Source organism: Sceloporus undulatus, chromosome 1 (genome assembly GCF_019175285.1).
Source record: "Sceloporus undulatus isolate JIND9_A2432 ecotype Alabama chromosome 1, SceUnd_v1.1, whole genome shotgun sequence".
Lineage (NCBI taxonomy): Eukaryota > Metazoa > Chordata > Lepidosauria > Squamata > Phrynosomatidae > Sceloporus > Sceloporus undulatus.
In genome coordinates this window covers 377228959-377249552 of record NC_056522.1, presented here as the reverse complement: position 1 = coordinate 377249552, position 20594 = coordinate 377228959, and the positions used below count along the sequence as shown (strand labels likewise).

The 20594-nt window shown below is 40.9% G+C and overlaps 2 protein-coding genes across 2 annotated transcripts in view; one reads left to right on the top strand and one right to left on the bottom strand.

Annotated features, from left to right (window-relative positions):
* The window catches only part of NID2 (nidogen 2), a 41833-nt gene extending 40471 nt beyond the window's left edge, over positions 1 to 1362 (top strand). Inside the window, exon 17 of the mRNA XM_042460926.1 lies at positions 570 to 1362. Coding sequence (XP_042316860.1) covers positions 570 to 580 — 11 coding nt within the window. The 3' untranslated portion in view covers positions 581 to 1362. The remainder of the gene's footprint in view (positions 1 to 569) is intronic.
* A 236-nt stretch (positions 1363 to 1598) lies between these two features.
* RTRAF (RNA transcription, translation and transport factor) lies at positions 1599 to 17032 on the bottom strand. The gene is made up of 8 exons (XM_042447841.1): positions 16875 to 17032; positions 14433 to 14560; positions 12544 to 12643; positions 11398 to 11484; positions 11046 to 11134; positions 8172 to 8240; positions 3863 to 3911; positions 1599 to 1933 (listed from the first exon to the last, which is right to left on the bottom strand). Exons 1-8 carry the CDS (start codon positions 16933 to 16935, stop codon positions 1779 to 1781), a joined length of 738 nt encoding a protein of 245 aa, XP_042303775.1. The 5' UTR covers positions 16936 to 17032; the 3' UTR covers positions 1599 to 1778.
* Between the last annotated feature and the right edge of the window lie 3562 nt (positions 17033 to 20594).

Genomic DNA, 20594 nt, shown 5'->3' with positions numbered 1-20594 from the left:
GTGAGTTCCACATCTGGCCTTACAGCCTGGAACCAAGCCTGTTTCTCCTGATGACTTCATCTTCCAACATCCCCAGCCCACATGGCCAATGGTCAGGAATTCTGGGAGCTGGTCTCAAATATTTGAGGACCAGTTTGAGAACTACTGGTCTTTTGGCGCTTGTGGGTTCCAACAGGCCATTCCACAGTGGATTAAGTAGAGCAGTGGTTTCCAACCTTCCTAATGCCGTGGCCCTTTAATACAGTTCCTCATGTTGTGATTACCCCCAACCATGAAATTATTTTCTTCTTGGTTCCTAAGACCATTGGAAATATGTGTTTTCCGATGGTCTTAGGCGACCCCTGTGAAAGTTCGTTCGACCCCCAAAGGGGTCACAACCCACAGGTTAAGAACCGCTGAAGTAGAGAAATATCTATGGAGCAAAGGCTTTACTGTAGGCTGTCAGTGGCACAGACTAAATCTGGAAAAGGCAGGAAGGAACTTACATCTTGGTCTCCTTACAAAAAACTGCTTCACGGACTAAAAACCGCAGCCTTCCAAAATTAACACTCCTTTCTCTCTTCTGGCAGGAAGAAAGTAAACTACCTGGAACATGGCATGGGAACGGAGGGGTAAAGTTTCACTATGACAGCTGGCAGAAGACCCCCACATCCTGATATTATTGTACATAATGGAAGAGACTCCTCAAACTGTGTCCAGACAACCAGTGACCTGTTACTGAAGGGAATTAAGCGGTTTAAGCTTAGAGCAAAATTATCCAGTATTTTTTTAAAGTTATACCTCAAATCTGTACTACTGTATTTTTGTTTTTTACAAAAATGAGAACTTTTATATATTGCCAAAAAGAAATGGTGCTATGAATGATGGGGCTAATAATACTTTTTAAAAAAAACTGACAGGAGCAACTTTGTAAAAGAAAAAAATATGACCATATAAACATATCCTTACTCCACAGTTATTTTATTGGAAAAAAACAAGAGGCTCTACACATCCTGAAATGGGAAAGGAGGGACTACCTTAGCTTACTAAGGAAACTCTCTTGACTGGCTTCTTGCAGCAGTGCCTAAACCGGTCAGTGTAAATACTCTGGGAGAAGGATAGAAAGAGTACTTTATTTGTGTTAAGAGCCATGCAAAGTTATGAAGGATTATTTTGGAAAACTAAACGCCATACACTGCTTGTTGCTTCTGCCTCTGTGCATGTCTTTTTAGTATTTATATTACAAATTTGCCAGAACGATGGTTCAAATTTATCCCTTGGCCTTCAGGGGCCGTGTGAGTGAATGCAACTGTCAATACCTGATTGTAGCGGCTCATGTTTTCTAAGCTATTCCATGAATTAAATAAACAAAAATTGGACTAATTTTTTGTTAGGCCATTTCAGGTTTTGTGTATGACAGCCCACCAGGGATGTTTCCAGTCCCCAGGCCATCTGAAATCAATGAGGTGAGAGTAAGACCAAAGGGGGTGGAGGGGGAATGCATTAAAAAATATCTCTCTACAGGCCTGCAAGAAGCTCTTTGAACAAATGAACTCCAAGTAGAGAACTGAGCTGCTATTTTACTTGGCAACCCCTTCCTACAAGGATAACAGTTTGGATCCATTTCATCCAAGCTTTATTTATGCAAAGGAAAATGATATTTAGTAGATGTGCTGGCCGTTGCCCTTGTTTTCTTTCCAAACTCAGGAGCTGTAGCCTTTCTGAATCGCATGCTAGGTTTGGAGAGGAGCTTCCACACTGCGTGCCTGCCATGGGAGAGCCGGGAGGCTTTTCGTCCTTCATCTGCCAACTTTGCCCAGTCTGTGATCAGTTTTTGGATCGGCAATGATTGCCTGAACAGCCACGATGGCTTCATTGATCTTTGTCTGCAGCTCACGGAGCTCTTCTATATGCAGCAGGCGGAGGATCTGAGCAGCTTCATTGAGAACGGCATCTTGGGGGCAGGAGTTGGCCACAGGAAGGAAGGTTGGAAGAAGAAGAAGAAAAGAAACAGGGCTCAAGTTTAATTCACCATTCCTTTTGAAGAACAGGCCAAGTTTCCATGATAAGCCTATTTTCTCCAAGTACACTGAGCTTAGTCAATTTCGTGGATATATTATGTACATTAGTGTGTTTAGCTATGTCTCTGAAACAAGCCCAATCTAAGGACCCCTAAGAGTACCATGTGGTATTAAACCAGCATTTGAGACAGGGTGAAAGGCCAAACTGGACTCCCTATCCTTCCTCACTAGCAGAATTTATGTTAGGGTTTTCTTCCACCATTTTCCAGCTCACAACACTACCAAGTTATTAATTGTTAAGCCAGTACGGGACAAAAAGTGTTGTAACATGCAGGTTTTAGCAGCCCTAGCTATCACAGCTCATGGTGAAGAACGGTGGGAGCTGCAGTCCCAACAATTATTATTATTATTATTTATTTATTTATATCCCACCCTTTCCCCAAAACTGAGACTCAGGGCAGCTCACAACGTTAAAAAACAGTACTATTAAAAGTATAAAAATACTATTAAAAAGATAAAAATATTAAAAATACTTTAAAACAATACAACACCATCCCATGCTTTAAAAACTTTGTTTTAAAAGCCTGTCTAAACAGGTAGGACTTAGCTTGCTGGTGGAAGGATAACAAGGAAGGGGCCATTCTGGCCTCTCTGGGCAGAGAAAAATTCCACCTCAACATTAGGAGGAACTTCTTGACAGTAAGGGCTGTTTGACAGTGGAACACACTCACTTGAAGAGTGGCGGAGTCTCCTTCCTTGGAGGTCTTTAAACAGAGGTTGGATGGCCATCTGCCGGGGGTGTGTGTGTGTGTGTGTGTGCTTTGATTGTGATTTCCTGCATGGCAGAATGAGGTTGGACTGGATGGCCCATGTGGTCTCTTCCAGCTCTATGATTCTATGATTCCACAGTCTAGGGGCAGCCACAGAAAAGGCCCTCTCGTGTCACCACCAACTGTGTTTGTAATCTGAACCATCCCCATCCCTGACTTAAAAATCATCCCCTCAGCTCTTGATTCTAAAGATATACTGAAATGTGATGATATACAATTTGTAAGTTAGTCCAATGAAGATGTCAAACTGTCATATACAGTATAAATGATGGTTCATCAAGTCTAGACCAAGAAAGTTCCCGGAGGTCAGAGAGCCTCTGCCCTACAAATGCCAACACAAAGTCTGCCTGGAAGTGTTTGCATACAAAACATGATCCATATCACCAAAGCATGGGTCTTCCCATCTTCTGTGTTCTGGCATACTGAACCATCACATAATTAGTCCAGTAATTATCCCATGGTGGGAGAAAAGTGGGATATAAATCCTTGAAATAAATAAATGAATGAAATAAATAAATAATTACTCTTAAAGTTGAGACAATCCAGAGCTTGAAAAAGTTATTTTGCAGGACACCCCTGCCAGCACTACAACTCAAAGGGGCTCAAAAATGAAGACACAAAAATCCCACACTCAACTATGCCGCCCCAAACCATGGCAAAAGAATGTGTACTGCAAATACGCCATATAATAAGCCATGCTTGTGAGCCACCTTGGGTCTCATTCTGGGAGAAAGGAAGCATAAAAATGAAATGAAATGAAATAAATAAATACAAAGGAACAGACAAGAGAACTGCAATCAACACAAATGTGTTGTTAAAAGTTAGTGTAACATTTTTATCCTGGTCAAAATTGTGCAGTTTTCTCCACACGCTGACCACAATTTTTCCAAAAAAGAGAAGCACAACCTTTGAGGAAAGTTAATGGGATTGTGCACAACAGAGGAGGAACAAAACCAACATTGACTAAGCAATAAAACAAGGAAGACTGAAGAGAGAGAGAGAGAGGCCAAAAACTGAAGGAAACTTTCTTACCTCCTGTGTCGAAACCAAGAATGTGCTTGTCTAAGGAGACTGGCAAACCCTAAAAGAAAGCAGAGACAGTACATCACTGCAAAAGCACTGTTACATACTGAAATGATTTGCCAAGATCAAGCCAGTGATTCTTGCTAATGATTTAGGTAAGAGGATGTAGTTCCCACTTAGTGAGCCTGAAGAAAGGAAATCCTTTAAAAGGATGCTCCTGTTTTTCTGGATGATCCCAGTTCTCCTTTCAACATAAACTACATGCACTGTGCAGGATTGTGACAGGAAGAATTAAAGCTCTTGAAAAACACTTAGAAGTTAAAGAGCCACTTGTTCTACATCAGGGTTGCTGGGTGATCATGAATCTGACTCACCTGCATTTCAGTTCATTCCATTTAATGAACCCAGGCAGCATCAGAGCCTTGGTACACCTTTTATTAATTTAATACGATCAATCAATCTTGTCCTAAAAATTATTTCAAGAGTTACTCAAGGTGAAAGAAGTTGAGAAAGGCTCATCTAAACACATTATGCCAAGGTTCAGTTAGCTAGTTGTATTGCCTTTCAGTATGTTTTGGGAGTTGATTCTAAAGTCCTAAACGGCTTGTGACAAGATTTTCTGGGAGATCATTTCCCCTCCACAGGTATCTAGCCAAATACTGAGGTCATTGTCACTTTTCTCAGTGTGGCTCCTCCAAGTGAGGTCTTGTGAGTGGCCTCTTGGCAATAGCTGCTCAGTTGTTACAAGCCCTCCCCAAAAAGGCTCACCTAGCACCTACTTTGTATTTCTTTCTTTCTTCAAAAGGTGAAGTTTTGTGGGGGTTTTTATGTCACCCATACCTTTAAGGGCACATTTTAGAACTTTTCATTGATTTGGAGATTTTCTGGCTTTTAAAGTTTAAGATCAGTTTTCCTTGATTTAACTGATGTATCTCTGCTATTGTTTTTTTTAAAAATTATATTTTTGAAAATAATTATGTATCATGCGCTATGTACCTTAAACTCTATTTATTCAGTAGCAGAGAAATAATATAAATAAATAAATATAAATAAATAAATAACAAAAACAGCTAGGAAGACACTTCATGCCTAGAAAACCTAATGTCTAGGCCAGGCAGAGCTCCCTTAGCAGAGTATTTCACAGTATTGGTATCACCATCTAGTAGATTCCTTGCAAAACTTAACCTGAACATAACCTCAGATTCTAAAGAGAGTGCATGAGAGGATGGGAAAAGAAAACAATATATATATTTCCCATGCTAGTTACTGATAATTAAACCTGGGAGCTTCACCACTCAGCTACATCCTCAGTGTGCAAAAAATATAAATACATAGGGAAATTTAAAAATGATTTTAATGTCAAAATGTCTGCTTGACTTGCTGTCTGTCTTCCGTACTACTACTATCTCACTTGTGTGGCAATTGAGGAGTCCTTCCAAGCAAGACTGGGCTTTCTCTATTTTCCATTGTCGGATGAAGAAAATAAGAAGTGTAGAAGTCACATTTTTTTTTAAAAAAAAGCACTTTGTTCAAAATATTGTGGGACTGAAAAGGACTCTGCCTCCCTTCGAAGCCCCCTGGGAAGCACACAGAGCTTGGGAGAGTGATGGATTCTTGTTGACGCAAAAGGAGGCAGAGATAAGATATGAAACAGCAAGAGAAACACCCATCTGTTTCTTTTCTTACGTAAGCAAACCTCAGTGCAAGAAAAACTATCCACTCTCTTTGGGGAGGTTGCTGTAAGAGTCATAACTGAAGAGCTGTGGTGATTTCTAGAAAGCCGGAAAGACTCTAATGTTCTGTAGGAAACTTCAGAGGAGGCCAGGAAAAGTTGGCAAGGTGTTCACTGGATGTCCAAAGTTCTCTGCAAATCAGAGGAGGCTTTGCCAGTTCTGCAAATCCCCCTGTGGAGGGGAAATTGTTTGCCCTTTATGTAATCATCTTTTGCAATGGCTGGTATTTGCAGGATGGCTGCATGGAAATCAGATGCCATCCTTTGTCAGACACAAGATGAAGGACTTGATGCAATCTCTCTTTGGGCATCTGCCATCCAACTGAAGTTCTGAGGGAGGCAAAAGTACTGAAATCATAGCTCCTAACAGAAGAAGATAAAGATTTCCATGTGACTGCCCTGCATGCATCAATCAAGGATGTTCTCCCTCGCTGCAGAAAAGACAAGGATCCAAAGGTGGGGAGTTGCTGAACAACTTGAAACAAAACTTTCTGTCCTTTTTTTTCACTGTATGAAACCTGGGGAAGATTCCTTCAGACAGTTACTTCAAATCTGCTAGCACAGAGATGAGGCTTTCAATTCTTTTTTATAGAGGCATAGATAGCAAGTCAGCAGGATAGGTTTCAGTTCATCTGGAGATTTGGGGTGTGGTGTCACCAGTATGCGGATGACACCCAACCCTATCTTTCCTTTCCATCTGATTCCAAGGAAGCTGTCTCAGTACTGAACCAGTGTCTGCTGTCAAGTAATGGACTGGATGAGGGCAAACACATTGAAACAATCCAGACAAGACAAAAGTGCTTCTGGTCAATTGCAAGGCAGATCAGGGAATAGGGACTCTGCCAGTGCTAGATGGGGTTACACTCTCTCTGAAATCTCAGGCTTGCAGCTTGGGTGGCCAGCAGTGCATTTGCATAGGTAAACTAGTGCTCCAACTGCACATGTTCCTTGAGAAGTCGGTCTGTTTATGGTGACACATGCGTTAATTACATCCCATTTAGACTATAGTAACACACTACATGGGGCTGCCTTTGGAAACTGTTCAGAAACTTCAGTGCATGCAAAACACTTCAGTGAGAATGCTGAAATGGGGCCAGTTATAGGGAACATGTAACTTCCTTGTTGAAACAGCTTCACTGCTACCGGTTCATTTCCAGGCACAATTCAAAGTGCTGATCATGACCTATAAAGCCCTACATGGCTTAGATCCAAACTATTTGAGAGACTGTATCTCTCCACACAAGCCAACCAAAGCCCTAAGATCTTTGGGGAAGTCTTTCTCTCGGTCCCACCACCATCCCAGGCTCTCTTAGTGAGGACATGAGATAGAGCCTCCTTAGTGGCTGTTTCCATCCTCTGGGACTCCCTTCCATGGGAGGCTAGGCTGCCCCCCTCCCTCATGGTCTTTCGCCGGCAAGTAAAAATGTTTTTATTCAGGCAGGCTTTTTAAAAATCATGACAAGGTGGCTTTTATATGGAGTAGGTGTTTTAGATTATGTGTTTTGACTAGTGTATGTTTATATCTTAATTTTATACTGTCCTAACGGCGTTGTTTTAATTATTTTTTAAATTGTTTTTAAAGTGTTTTTAAAACAAAATTGGAGCAAACCAAGAACATGTCACTGGCTGTTGTCAGTCTCTTGCAAGAGGAATAATACTCACTCTTGGTGATTAGGCAAGCAGTATTGTTGATCCAAGTTAAAATCTATGCTGATAGAAATGTCATCTTTATTTGCAAACCAAAATGCAGAGAAGTGCCTTTAACTCGCATAATTTCCCACTACTGGTTAAGGCTGATTAGTTTGCGGACTGATATACTAGCTCATCTGCCTATTCAAACAGATGACAAGAGCGGCACTTGACAATTATTCTTGCATAGTACAAATTGCCACAAGGGAAACTGACAGGAAGGATTAATGGGCAATGCGAACACCAAGCATAGCCAGATGCTCAGCAGACCAGCTCTGAACTCTGTGTTGCCTAGAAGGGACTTGAGAGAAAATTATCCACTGACCTCCATTTACGATGCCAGAAGTACAAGATGTTAAAGAAACAGAACATGCATCTTCCTTCTGTATGTGACCCACTTTGGGCTGCCTGCAACAAGTCTCAGGAGATTCTTGTTCTCCACTGAATGAACAATGCTGCTCCCTTGTTTTAGTATTTTGAAGAACACAGGAGTTGAGGGAATTTGTATGTTCACTTAAAGAATTATAAACATATAGCTAGAGGCTCCTGGTACTTGTCATTGCTATGACATGGCTTTGCAAGTCAGGGATCAGTAAATAGCTGATTCCTCTGCAGAAGCCTTGAAATTTACTTTTGGCCAGTTCACATTTATCACTCCAACTGTACAGTGGTGCTAGAAGGGTCTTTCCCCCAAAAAAACACCTTTATTCAAGTTAAGCGTTCAGCACTGTGACTGCTTCTGAAAAATGACCTTTGTTAAGTATAGCCACCCAGGCTGCTGCTGATTTTAACTTCTCCACATGGATTTCAATTTAAACAATTGAACCATATTACAGTAAAACCACAGACAAAGGCCACAATTCAACGGAATAACTCATACACTGGATAGAGACATACCTCTTTGGATTGATTTGCCTTTGCAACAGCATCCTGACTCAGGCGCTCTTGAACCAAAATGCGAATTGCCTAGGGAGGAAAAAAAGGTGATAGCACAGATAAGCCAAGGCCTATACAAACTAGAAACTCTTGAAAGACCTGGTGCTACATTCAGTGGCAAATTATGCAATATTGTCAGCAGATGTGTCCTTTTCAGTATATTAATCAGGAAAAGGAGGTTTATCTTCTCCTGAGAAGTCTACAGTATAGAACCCGGCAGTGTCCTGGTGTCTTCTAAGATCCTCAGCCAACATGGCCACGAACGTTCATTGGACTGGTCTGTACCTATATACCAAATGAAGTCTTTGCTAATTAACTGATCCTTTTCAGACTTGCACCCTAGATGTCTGAACAGTGGCCACTGTTTGTTTTACTGCAACTGACCTAGTACTTGAAGATAGATTACATTTCTTCTTCCTGGGAAACATATTTCATTGGCCAGTCCACTTCAAGGAATGATCTTGTGTGCTTTTGCACTAGTTTGCAAGCATCCCTTTTTCATTTCAATTATGAAAGAGGAATGGAATATTAATGTTCAAGATTTATTGCCTCCCCCTTAAGTGCTGCACTCCAGGCCAAATAGGATGCTGCAAACAAATCTATTTTTAAATCCCAGTGGACTGTTTGCTCATGGAAAGATAACTACAAGATTTTGAATGGCTAAGCTCTGGAATGTGCTTGCCCTTTTTCACTTGCTGTTTCCCTATAGGCACCTGGCACCTCCAGAGGGAGAGGGATTGTGGAGGGGAGGAATTTTAAGATGAGAAACAGGTACACAGGCAGGCAAAGGATTATGTACCCACTGCAAGCTCTCTCTTATTTTAAGCCCCCTCTCTCAGAGCCATTTTGCCAGCATGTTGTTGTATGCCTTTCAAGTCGTTTCAGTTAATGGTAAATCTATGGAGTACATAGCACAGGGTTTTCTGGGGCTGACACTCTCTGACTCACCTAAGATCACCCAAAGCATTTCCATGGCCGTGCAGGGAATCGAACCCTGATTTCCAGAGTTGCAGTCCAATGCTCAAACTACTACACCATGCTGGCTCTCAGATTTTGCCTGCTACTAGAACTGAAGATACACAGCTGGTTATTGTGTTTCATGTGGCCCTGTAGTGATCTCCACACAGGGTAACGCAGAATCAGGCAGAGTAACTGGAGGGATAATCAAAAGGTATCTGGGCATATCCTCCATACACATCTAAGCCACAGATGCCACATGGCTAAGGATGCCGGCTCTGAATTCCACATTTCAGTTCAATTTATTTCATGTATACATGTTTTTGCATTCCCACATTTTTGTTCAAGTACAAATTGAGAAAGAAAGACCTCAAGATTATACAGCAATTGAATATGGACTTCCTCTCATCGAACAGCTGCTCTGTAATATTTTAAAAGCCAAATATAACTGCTCTCATTTGATTCCTGAGACCAAAAAGATCCTAATTTTTTCAGCTGGGAAGAAATCAACCTTCTGTTGATGGACAACCTTGACGTTATACAGAACCAGCATGGCATAGTGGTTTTGAGTGTTGGACTATGACTCAGGAGATCAGGGTTCAATTTCCAGCTCAGCCATGAAACCCACTGGTTGACCTTGGACAAGTCACATGCTCTCAGCCTCAGGGAAAGGCAATGGTAAATCCGCTCTGCAGAAACTTGCCAAGAAAATGCTATGATAGATTCACCTTAGGGGCACTGTAAGTTGGAAACAACTTGAAGGCATACAGCAGCAGCAGTAGCAACAACAACATAACGTTGAGCACTGTCTTTGTCCATTAGTACTGAAAGAAGAAAGTTGCTGTGGAATCTGAGGAAGTATACTTATGAAATAAGACTTGTCAAAATCTTATCTCTACTACATCTGTATAGCTGTATATATGCATACCTCATTTAACAAAGCCTCTGATAAAGATGCTCATTTTTACAAATTCTCTCTTTCCCCTCCCTCCCCAGTCCCCCTTTCCTCTTCATCCTCTGTCTAGATAAAATGTTTTTTTTAGCAGCATCAGCATTGTGAAAATAGTGAAGAAGAGCTGGGGAAACGCAAACTTCCAGTGTCAGGTTACAGTAGTGTGCTAGCAGTAAACTACACTAAACAAAACTTGAGCCGGGAAATACAGGGATTCTATTCTAGCTGATCCTACTGTTGTGGTGTGTGCCTGCCTACCACAGGCAAGGGAAACAGTAATTGCCTCCAGAATCCCTTATTTACCATGTGAGCAGCAAAACAGTGATAAGTGGCGAGAAGTTAAGCCTGCTTCACTAGCTACCCCAAGTATGTTAAATAAACACAGATCTACTAAGTCTGGCCACTAAAATGGAAATCATATGAAAAGTGAGGCTTATGAAAAATGCATTTTTGAAGAAACTTTCAAGCAGTCTCTAGACGGTTCAAAATATTTGTTTACTTATGCAAAGTTTTCCTGATCTGCGTGTTTCATTTCACATGTGCATTTTGCTAGCTTTGGATAAAACGTTTGCTGAAACATGTTAAACTGTTTTTCTTTTTCTTCCCTATTCTTTTCATGTTATTTCTACCTCTGGTATCAAATTTTAGTGTTCAGGTAGTAATATCCAGGAATACTTTAACTTCACTAACTAAGCTATACCTATATTCTGTTACATTTTATTTTATATACATGTCCTTGTTAATTTTTATTCTGAAATCCAAGAAGCCTTTCTATTCATGGACTTGCCTATTTACTGACATACTTTATATAAACTCCAGGCTGCTCTTGCAACCAGGCTGGAATTTCAAGATTTCCAACTACAAATGGAAATGTTTGGCCATCAACATATTTTTGAAGCAAGCATAATGGTCAGTAATAAACTCACCTTCAGCATCACCAAGTAGTCATCATGACGCTGGATCTGAAGGAGGTTTGCCAGAGCCATCACACCTGCCTTAAAGTCAGGGTTGTTCACTGTGAAAAAGCACACAGGCACACACAAGTTGATTCCAAATAGAGCAACCTAAATTTATTGTCACTTAAGCCACTTATCAGTATTTACAGAAGGGCTAGGCATCTGGCCCGTCAGATGTCTGGGACTTCAGTTCCCAGGAGCTCCTGCCACCATGGCAGATGATGTAGAACTACTGGGGTTGTACTCCAAAATATACGGAGGTGGGCCCAATGTTTTAAATCTCTGTTTTAGAGCAAGTAAAAAAAGTTGGACCTTTACTCACCATCTAGGTTTATCAGAGGTTCTGCATTTTTGGCTGCATTATCTGCATTTTTAGATCCTTCAGGCGTGGAGTCCTTATATTTGTCAGCTGTTGAAACAAAAGCCATTTGGGCCCATGAACCCAAGAGGTCAGAGAAAGAAGAACAAGCTAAAAATGAAAGAAAGCCACAGGACAACAAAAGGAACAAGCACTAAACCATTATTCTTATTCATGAGAACAGAACGTACATAGAACTGAAGCAGCTGCCCAAATTGTCCGGAGACTTCATTATGGATGCTTGTCAGTTGCTAATAATAATAATTAAGCATAAGTAGCAGCTGAAACTATCGCTAGTGAAAGTAAACGTTTTTTTTGCGTAGTTCTGGAACTATTATCCATATAGAAGAAAATGTGAGAACAAAGCTGTACACTCTATGAAGACTTTGGAGTCAGCTGAACATTTTCAAACTTGTAAAACTAGGGACAATATCACATTACATTGTTATAGCACTATTATTCCACTTTGCTATGACTGCCTCCCATGAAATCCTGGGATTTGCAGTATAGGGAGGGGCATTTAGAATTCTCAGCTAGGGAGCTCTTGGGCCTTGCTAAACTACAGTCTCCAGCATGATAAAGGGTCTTCTTGGCAGCTGTCCCTAGACTTTGGAACTCCCTTCCCAGAGGGGCCCAGACCGCCCCCCCCCCTTGTTGTTCTTCCATCAACAGGCTACTTTTGTTGTTGTTGTTCAGACAGACTTTTTTAAAACAGAAATTTTTAAAGAATGGGCTCGGGGCTGCTGTCCTGTTTTAGACTGAAATATTTTGGTTGCTTTTTACCTTTCAATAATAATTTATCTTTTTAGGTGTAGTTTTAAATCATTTTAATATTGTCAATAGTTTAATCTCATTTTAATGTTCACTTTTTTGTTTGTAGCTGTATTGTATTTTTAAATTGTAACCCACCTCGAGTCCTGATTTTGTGAGAAAAGCAGGATATAAACAAGCAATCAAGCAAGCAAACAAACAACAATACAATAAAAGTAAATTACAGAGTTAACTGTTGCATACACACTTGTTTTTGACTCAGTTTAAAAAATACAATTAGATCTAACAAAATCACCAATCTCCTATTAAGACAAGAGAGCAGGGAAGAGCCAAACCTACCATTGTCCCCATACTCCAGCCGAACCGCCAATCCCAGAAGCCAATCAATGGTTTCCTGCCGTTCTTGTACGGTAAATGGACAATTCACATCTTTAAGGTACTGTTTAAAATAGTCAAACAAGAATATGAAGTATGAACATGAAATCAGCAAAGGTTACAGGTTTTGTTTAAAAGAGAAGCTTTGCAGACAAGTGGCATTTGACCAGTATTAGGGTTTTTTGAAATGTGGGCTCAGGAGGAAGCAGGTAACAATCACTATTGTCACAACTGGTCTAATGCTTTTTATGTCAAGGACATCCTAATGTTTGTACCTCAGTACATATATGGCATGTAAAACAACAACAACATGTGTGTGTCTCAGGTATGAACTGAATGCACAGGATATGATACTTTGCTGCAGCCACACCCAGACCACAAATGGATGAGCATCTGAGTTTAATCAGAAGAAAGTGGGTTATAAATCTAACAAACAAACCAATGAGGCATGGAGGATTTTACCTCTGCACGAAAACAACAAGAAAGGTATAAAGTACGCAGCCATGGTCTTGTGGCAATTCCATTCATTTCAATCTCAGCAAGAGATGTTAATGATGGTTAACAGACAGGGCATTTCAAAGATCAAAAATGAAGTTTAGAACTGTCTCCTACTCTCCTAGGCATTCAAATAGTGTGAAGAACTAATATGAAGTAAATTGGTTTACTCCTGAAATTAAAAAAATAATCTGATTAAGCCTCCTAAATTCAATAAAATAGCCATCTATCCAGAAAGCCTCTGAGGAAATGCTCAAAAACCCACTGAGCAGAGCTTGGCATTTCTCTCCAATTACATAGGAGCAGTGGGCTTCATAAAGCAGATAGACAACACAGAAAGTAAAGACTGACCCACTGACACAGCATCAATGAGAAGCACCAAGTATCACATCACATGTTTGAACTGTTAATCTGCACATAATTTACTGGAGGAACAGACTGATTAGTTCTGTTAATTTATTTTACCTCCAAGATGAAACTGGGGAGAATGGAGAGCAGAAAATAATAAAAAGGCACATTTACAGTACCTTCCTATACTTTGGTTTTGGTGAAAGATGCAGGTTGCCTTCATGTAGAAGCATGCAGCAGCATGAAATATGCCATCATATGGCTTGTAACAGAGTCACATTGATAATATTCAAGCTGGATGCATCCTTTCTATCCTACTGTCATCTGGCTGTGATGGAAAAGTACCAATAAGCAAGACACCGTGGCTGGTCCTGGTGCTTCTAGGGTTCTAATATCTTCTTTCCCCCCGTTGTGGCATGGGGTAAAGCCAGAGTAAGAAAATTCCTACCATGCTGAAATGATGTCTCACAAGGCCATCACAATCTAGTAAGAACCTGTCATTTAATATCAACATCTGCTTGCAGTATCAGAGCAAGTCTCCCTTGTCTGGCTCCTGTATCCCTGACAGTGGCTAGCCAGAGATTTCTGGGAAGCTTATAAACCAGTATGCTGCCATTTTAAAAAAGCCAACATTAGACCTATTAATGACCACTGTCAGGCCAGCATTTGCTGCTTTGTAACTGATCCTTCCAGCTCTTCCAGTCTCATGATGAACCAAACTGGTGGAAGCAGGCAACAGCAGCATTTAACCCCTCCTTAATATTGTAACTGAGTAGTTACTCTCAACACAGATTATCTTAAAAATCTTGATCATGGTTTGCTCCTCCCGCAGTGGAATTGTTCTAAATTAACATGCCCCAAACTCCTTAGCTTTTCCCATTATAGAAGATACTCCAGCCACGGGATAATTGAAGCTGTTTTTTCTGCACCTTTCCTGATGCCCTTTCTGAGGCAATGGTGCTTAATGCGTGGGAGCTGTGATGCAGAAGTAAGGCTTAAAATGATGCTACCTTTTCAAAAGACTTTGTCCATTCTGTGGCGTTGTGAATATTTCTTAAGTTCCCTCTGTCTTCAATTTTGTAGTGCCGGATTTTCTGATCTTCAAGCCAAACAATAAAATTTCGGAATTCTGTTTCATCTATAAGGAAAAAACAAATACACATCACACAGATGCAGACGGTTTATCTTGAGTTATTCAACTGACATGAGATTATATGGCTATGGGGCAAAACTGTCTATGAAAAAACATAAAACCAACCAATCTAATAGATGCTACTACATTTGATCATCCCCCCAAAAAGTCAAAAGAAAAACTATTATTTGCATTACTGCATTATTCTGTTATGCTACCTGTTCAAGTCTATTACTTACAACAATGTTGACGTTCTAATTTTGCACCTAACCTCTAGATTTCAATTTGTATGCCATCAGAAACATCTTTCTTGTTTGGCCAACAAGCAGAAAATTATTATCTTCATGAAATAATTAGCACAACAAAAAGACTTGCTGTTTTGTATTCTGCTGACAGCAGCGGAAGTGGAAAGGCAGAGTCTGTACGTTCATCTGTGCCTTGTCTTTGCAAGCTGTGTATGGTTGGGCATTCTGTATTGTGTACTGTGCAATGGTCCCTTCGTCATCAACATGTCAGGTCCTATAAATTCGCTCTTGTGACCTTCCTAATTGAGACTATCTATCTGGTGTGCCATCTTCCTCTCTTTCCACCTTTCCTAGCATTATTGTCTTTTCTAATGAGAGGCATGCCTTCTCATAATATGACCAAAGTACACCAGCCTCAGTTTAGTCCTCTTGGCTTCCAGGGAGAATTCAGGCTTGATCTGCTCCAGAACCCACTTGTTTGTCCTTTTGGCTGTCCACTGGATCCTCAACACTTCAGTGGGAAGGTAACAGCGTTCAGTGCAGTCATGCTGGCCACACGACCACCGGATTCATCTTCGGACAATGTTGGCTCTTTGGCTTAGTAATGGAGATGAAAACTGACCCTTACGATCAGTTACGATTAGACATCTGTGTCAAGAGAAAACTTCTACCTAGTTCTTCTATAGCTGCCCTCCCCATTCCTAGACGTCTTCTGATTTCTTGACTGCAGTCTCTGTTCTGGTCAATGCTTGATCCACGGTATGAGAAATCGCTTACTATTTCAATTTCCTCATTGTTTAGGCTGAATTAATATAGGTCCTCTGTGGCCATTACTTTTGTTTTCTTTATTTTGTTTTCTCTATGTTTGGCATTAATCTTCCCTTTGCACTTTCTCCTCTGACCTTCCAAGTCCATGATGTTTTCCTCTAGTAGCATGGTGTCATCCGCTTAACTTAGACTGGGCAGCCAAGCCAGGTTTATCCGACACGCTTATCCAGATGCTTTTTAAATTGTGAAATTTTAAATGATGGGAGTTTAAATGTGGATTGTTTTAATATGTAGAAGTCAAAGATATAGTCGTATTGGTCGGTAGAATCAGTATGTAGAGAGACCTTGTAGCACCTTTGAGACTAACTGAAAGGAAGAAGTTGGCAGCATGAGCGTTCATAGACTTCAGCCTACTTCCTCAGAGGCATTCGGTGGAGTGGAAGCCAGGGACAGACATATAGATGCTATTGTTATGTCAGGATGCCATATGTATGTCTGTCCCTATACTCTGGTTTCTCTTCAGATCGTATCTATGTCTGTCCCTGGCTTCCACTCCACCGAATGCCTCTGAGGAAGTAGGCTGAAGTCTAGCAACGCTCATGCTGCCAACTTCTTTCTTTCAGTTAGTCTCAAAGGTGCTACAAGGTCTCTCTATGTTTTAATATGCGTGCATCTTACTAGTCCTTGTAAAACTGATGCATATTTGAATTGACGTGTTTTAACCGATGTTGTTTATCTGTTAATTCTTGTTTCCTGCCTTGATCCATGGGTAGAGGATAAGAAATAAATATCATTATTATCATTACTATTATTATTATTATAGTAGTAGTAGCAAAGCACACAGCAGAACCAGTCCAGTCTGACACTGCCTGATCATGGCCCAATGCCAGGAAATTACGGAAACTGGAGTTTTGTGAGACACTTCCCGATAGTTTTCCGGTTGTATTTTAAAGTGCAAAACTTACAGCACTATATAAATACATATTAATTTTATTATCATTATTATTGATAACAATTAGCCTTCTCTGTCAGAGAGCTCTAATACAACTACAATTCCCAGGATTCCCCAGCACTGACCCAGAGCAGTTAAAGCAGTCTCAAACCGGATTATTTCTTTGGTGTGGATAAAGCATGGAGGGGAGGGGGGAAAGGAATGAGCAAAGGGGGCGTGGCCAAGGCAAGCCCGGGGGCGTGGCCCACAAAGAGCTCTCTCGCGCATGCGCACCAGGGCCGCCTCTACCTGCCACGAATGGGGCGAATGGAGAAGAGGGACGCGGCCTAGTCCGACCAATTCAACTTCGCCTCACCTCGGCAGTTGAACCCGGCCGGGTTGTGGTAGTCCAGCGCCGACAGCTTCCGTCGGAACATGGCGGCGGCGAGGTGAGCTACCTCAACCACGGACTTCACAGCGTTGAGGGAGAGCGCGCATGCGCAGCACAGCTCGGGAGGCGGGGCGCCGAGGCAGGACGGCTAGGTGCCGCGACGAATGAGGACGCTCCAATCGTATGGGCGGAGCTTAGGTTGGAAAAAGGACGAGAGGGAGGTGGAGGCGAAAAGACTGAGTGGCAGGTCCGTTAGCGAATGGAGTTGAGAGGGAGGCGGTGCGTTAGGGAGGAAGGGCAGTGACGTCAGGAACACGCTACAACTTGTTTTTCCGTTTCCGGTTGAGGTTTTTCCCCTCTCCTGGGCGGAAGTTGAACGTGTCCATAGGAATCAATAGGGGATTTAAAGAATTTAAAACCTATTTTAAACATAATATTTAAATAAAATATATGTATATAAATACTCCTTATATTTCTTATACAAATAAATATAAATAAATTTTAATTAGCTCTCATATCTAAAGAAATATTTATTTAAATATTAATTATGAAATTAATATGACAGAATTGGAAGCATACTTATCAAATTTGCAGATGACACCAAATTAGGGGGAATAGCTAATACTCCAGAGGACAGGATCAAGATTCAAAATGACCTGAATAGACTAGAAAGCTGGGCCAAAGCTAACAAAATGAAATTCAACACGGAGAAATGTAAGGAAATGCACTTAGGGCAGAAAAATAAAATGCACAGATATAGGATTGGAGACACATGGCTGAATGTGAAAGGGATCTAGGAGTCCAAGTAGACCACAAGTTGAACATGAGTGAACAGTGTGATGCGGCAGCAAACAAGGCCAATGCTATTTTAGGCTGCATCAATAGAAGTATAGTGTCTAGATCAAGAGAAGTAATAGTGCCACTCTATTCTGCTCTGGTCAGGCCCCACCTAGAATATTGTGTCCAGTTCTGGGCGCCACAATTCAGAAAGGACATTGAGAAACTGGAGCGTGTCCAAAGGAGGGCGACTAAAATGGTGAAGGGTCTGGAAACCATGCCCTATGAGGAACGACTTAGGGAGCTGGGGATGTTTAGCCTGGAGAAAAGAAGGTTAAGAGGTGATATGATAGCCCTGTTTAAATATGTGAAAGGATGTCATATTGAGGAGGGAGCAAGCTTGTTTTCTGCTGCTCCAGAGAACAGGACCCGGAACAATGGATGCAAGCTGCAGGAAAAGAGATTCCACCTGAACATTAGGAGGAACTTCCTGACAGTAAGGGCTCTTCGACAATGGAATGCACTTCCTCGGAAGGTGATAGAGTCTCCTTCCTTGGAGGTCTTTAAACAGAGGCTGGATGGCCATCTGTCAGGGATGCTTTGATTTGGATTTCCTGCATGGCAGAATGGGGTTGGACTGGATGGCCCTAGTGGTCTCTTCCAACTCTATGATTCTATGATTCTATGATATTTAAATAAAATATATTCTAAATAAATTTTAATAGGTTTTAATATAAAAGAAATATTTATATAAATATATGTTTAAATATCAAAAGGAATATTTATTTAAATAAATATTGATTATATAATATTTTAAATTAACCTTTAAATAAAATATATAATAAACATTTCATATATATTTATTATGTAAATAAATATAAATACATAATTTTTAATGTTCATATCAATACATATATATATATATTTAAATAAACATTTCTTATAATATATAATATTTTAAATATAGTATTTAAATATAATATATAATAAATATTTATTATATGTATCCTATAAATAAATATAAAGAAATATTTCTGAAGTGATCCTGCGCATGACACACAATGGCCCCTTCCCTGCTATTTACTCTCTGTGCTTTGTTCATTTCTGATTTTTAGTAGGAGTTTTTTTGGGGGTAAAACTGGTTTTAGTTTTATGGATGGTTTGATTATATTTTAAACTTTGGTTGAACTTTTCTATTTGGAGAGCCAGCGAGGCATAGGGCTGTGAGTGTCCCTGGAGACCAAGATTCAATCTCCAGCTCAGTCAGGAAGCTCATTGGTTGAGCCTCAGGGAAGGCAATGGCAAACCCCTTCTGAACAAATCTTGCTAAGAAAACCCCACTTTCGGGTCACCGTTAATCAGGAATGACTTGAAAGCACACAACAATAACAACAATGATACATTTTTATTTATGTCTCATTTCAATGTTGCAAACTGACTTGAATCCCAGATCGGGAAAAGGGCAGGATATAAATGGTTGTTATTTTCACTCTGGCATCTCCATACATGTGTGAGACACACAACTGTTTTGTAACGACACCACAATGCTCTCTTTCCTTCTAGTTAGCCAGCATTTGCTCTCATCCCCAGCAGAGGGCTTTGCGGGAAGGAGTCGCTCTGTGGCTGCTTCTGGCAAGGTTTTCATAAAGAGAGGCACAGTCCACCAATCATAATAACAGATGCATGGTAATAAGGGCACTGCAAAGGGTTAATAGAGCCACAAGGCACACAACAGCCATCCTTTGCAGAGATCAGACTTTCAGAGGAACTGAGAGGAACTTGGTGACAACATGCATTTAGGTCAGCGCATGATGTAGCAGTGGTGACTTAACTGGGGCTTAGTCACAAGCGAAAGGCCTCTATGGTTTGACAGCAGCTGGAATCTGTTGTGGGATTTGAGTTCCCTTACGTAGATATCAGTGGTGTGGCTCCAATAAAAGTCCTACTCTTCGGTCTCCAGATTTTTAGCATTGCAGTCGCATAAAATGTCATTCATTTGAGCACCGAGAAACACAATTTAGACCTCCAACGCAAAGGGGCCAGTAAGGTAAACATCTTTTCATAGAATAGAACTCTAGAATTGGGGTTGACCGCAAGGAGTTATTTATGACTCCATTCGGGCTCTTAGGGCAAATGCCACTTTCCCCTGGCCATGTTGGTAGACAAAATCCAAGCACTCCTGGCGGATGGCTGGCAAGGTCCAATTATCCCTTATACATATGTATGCTCAGAAAGTGAATGGCTGGAATCCCCCATGGCCATGCATTTGCACATGAAATACACATGCACATTTGGTTGTACAGTGCTATAATGCACTAATGAAGCAATGTTGTTCAACTGTGGCATAACTGTGATGTAAAGTTATACTCCCATTTCCTTGATGCTGGATTTCAACCTGTGCTTACATTTCTGGAAGTATCTGGTGAGTAGATCAAATAACAATGCTCCACCACATCCCACCAGCCCTGGCTATTGACTGTGAGTATGAGAACCTTCCACGCTCACAGAGCTGTGTGGTGACCCTGCTTCTTTCGAGGGCCCAAGTCAGCAAACCATTCACACAAGTAACATAGGAGTTTATCACACGGGACAGGAGGCTCTCAATTTCAAAAGAGAAGATAGTATTGTCAATTCAAAAATTCACGCAATTATGTGATTACTTATCACAGCTTAAATTTGCTGTATTGGCCTCCCCAAACGCAACCCAGATTCTGTGCAAAGTAAGCCATCACATTGGTGGGTTCTTAATTGCGAATTGGCCCCCTTGCGCATGCTCAGTGAGACTCCAGATGACTGGAGCATAGCATATTTAGATGAGTGAAAGAGAGGAACCAAGGAACCCCACAATTTACAAAAGAGGTTGGAGGGGGGCAGGAAGAATGGTTGAAAGAACATGTGCTATTCACGTTAAAACGAGCATATATTCAC

Bases quoted from the DNA above. Each gene is read 5' to 3' on its own strand.
- RTRAF (XM_042447841.1), bottom strand. From the start codon at position 16,935: ATGTTCCGACGGAAGCTGTCGGCGCTGGACTACCACAACCCGGCCGGG. The intron at 12,644-14,432 runs GTAGCATCATTT...TATTTTAAACAG, and splicing joins GGACAAAGTCTTTTGAAAAG to TACCTTAAAGATGTGAATTG. The intron at 11,485-12,543 runs GTAGGTTTGGCT...TTGTTTCAACAG, and splicing joins GCTGGAGTATGGGGACAATG to CTGACAAATATAAGGACTCC.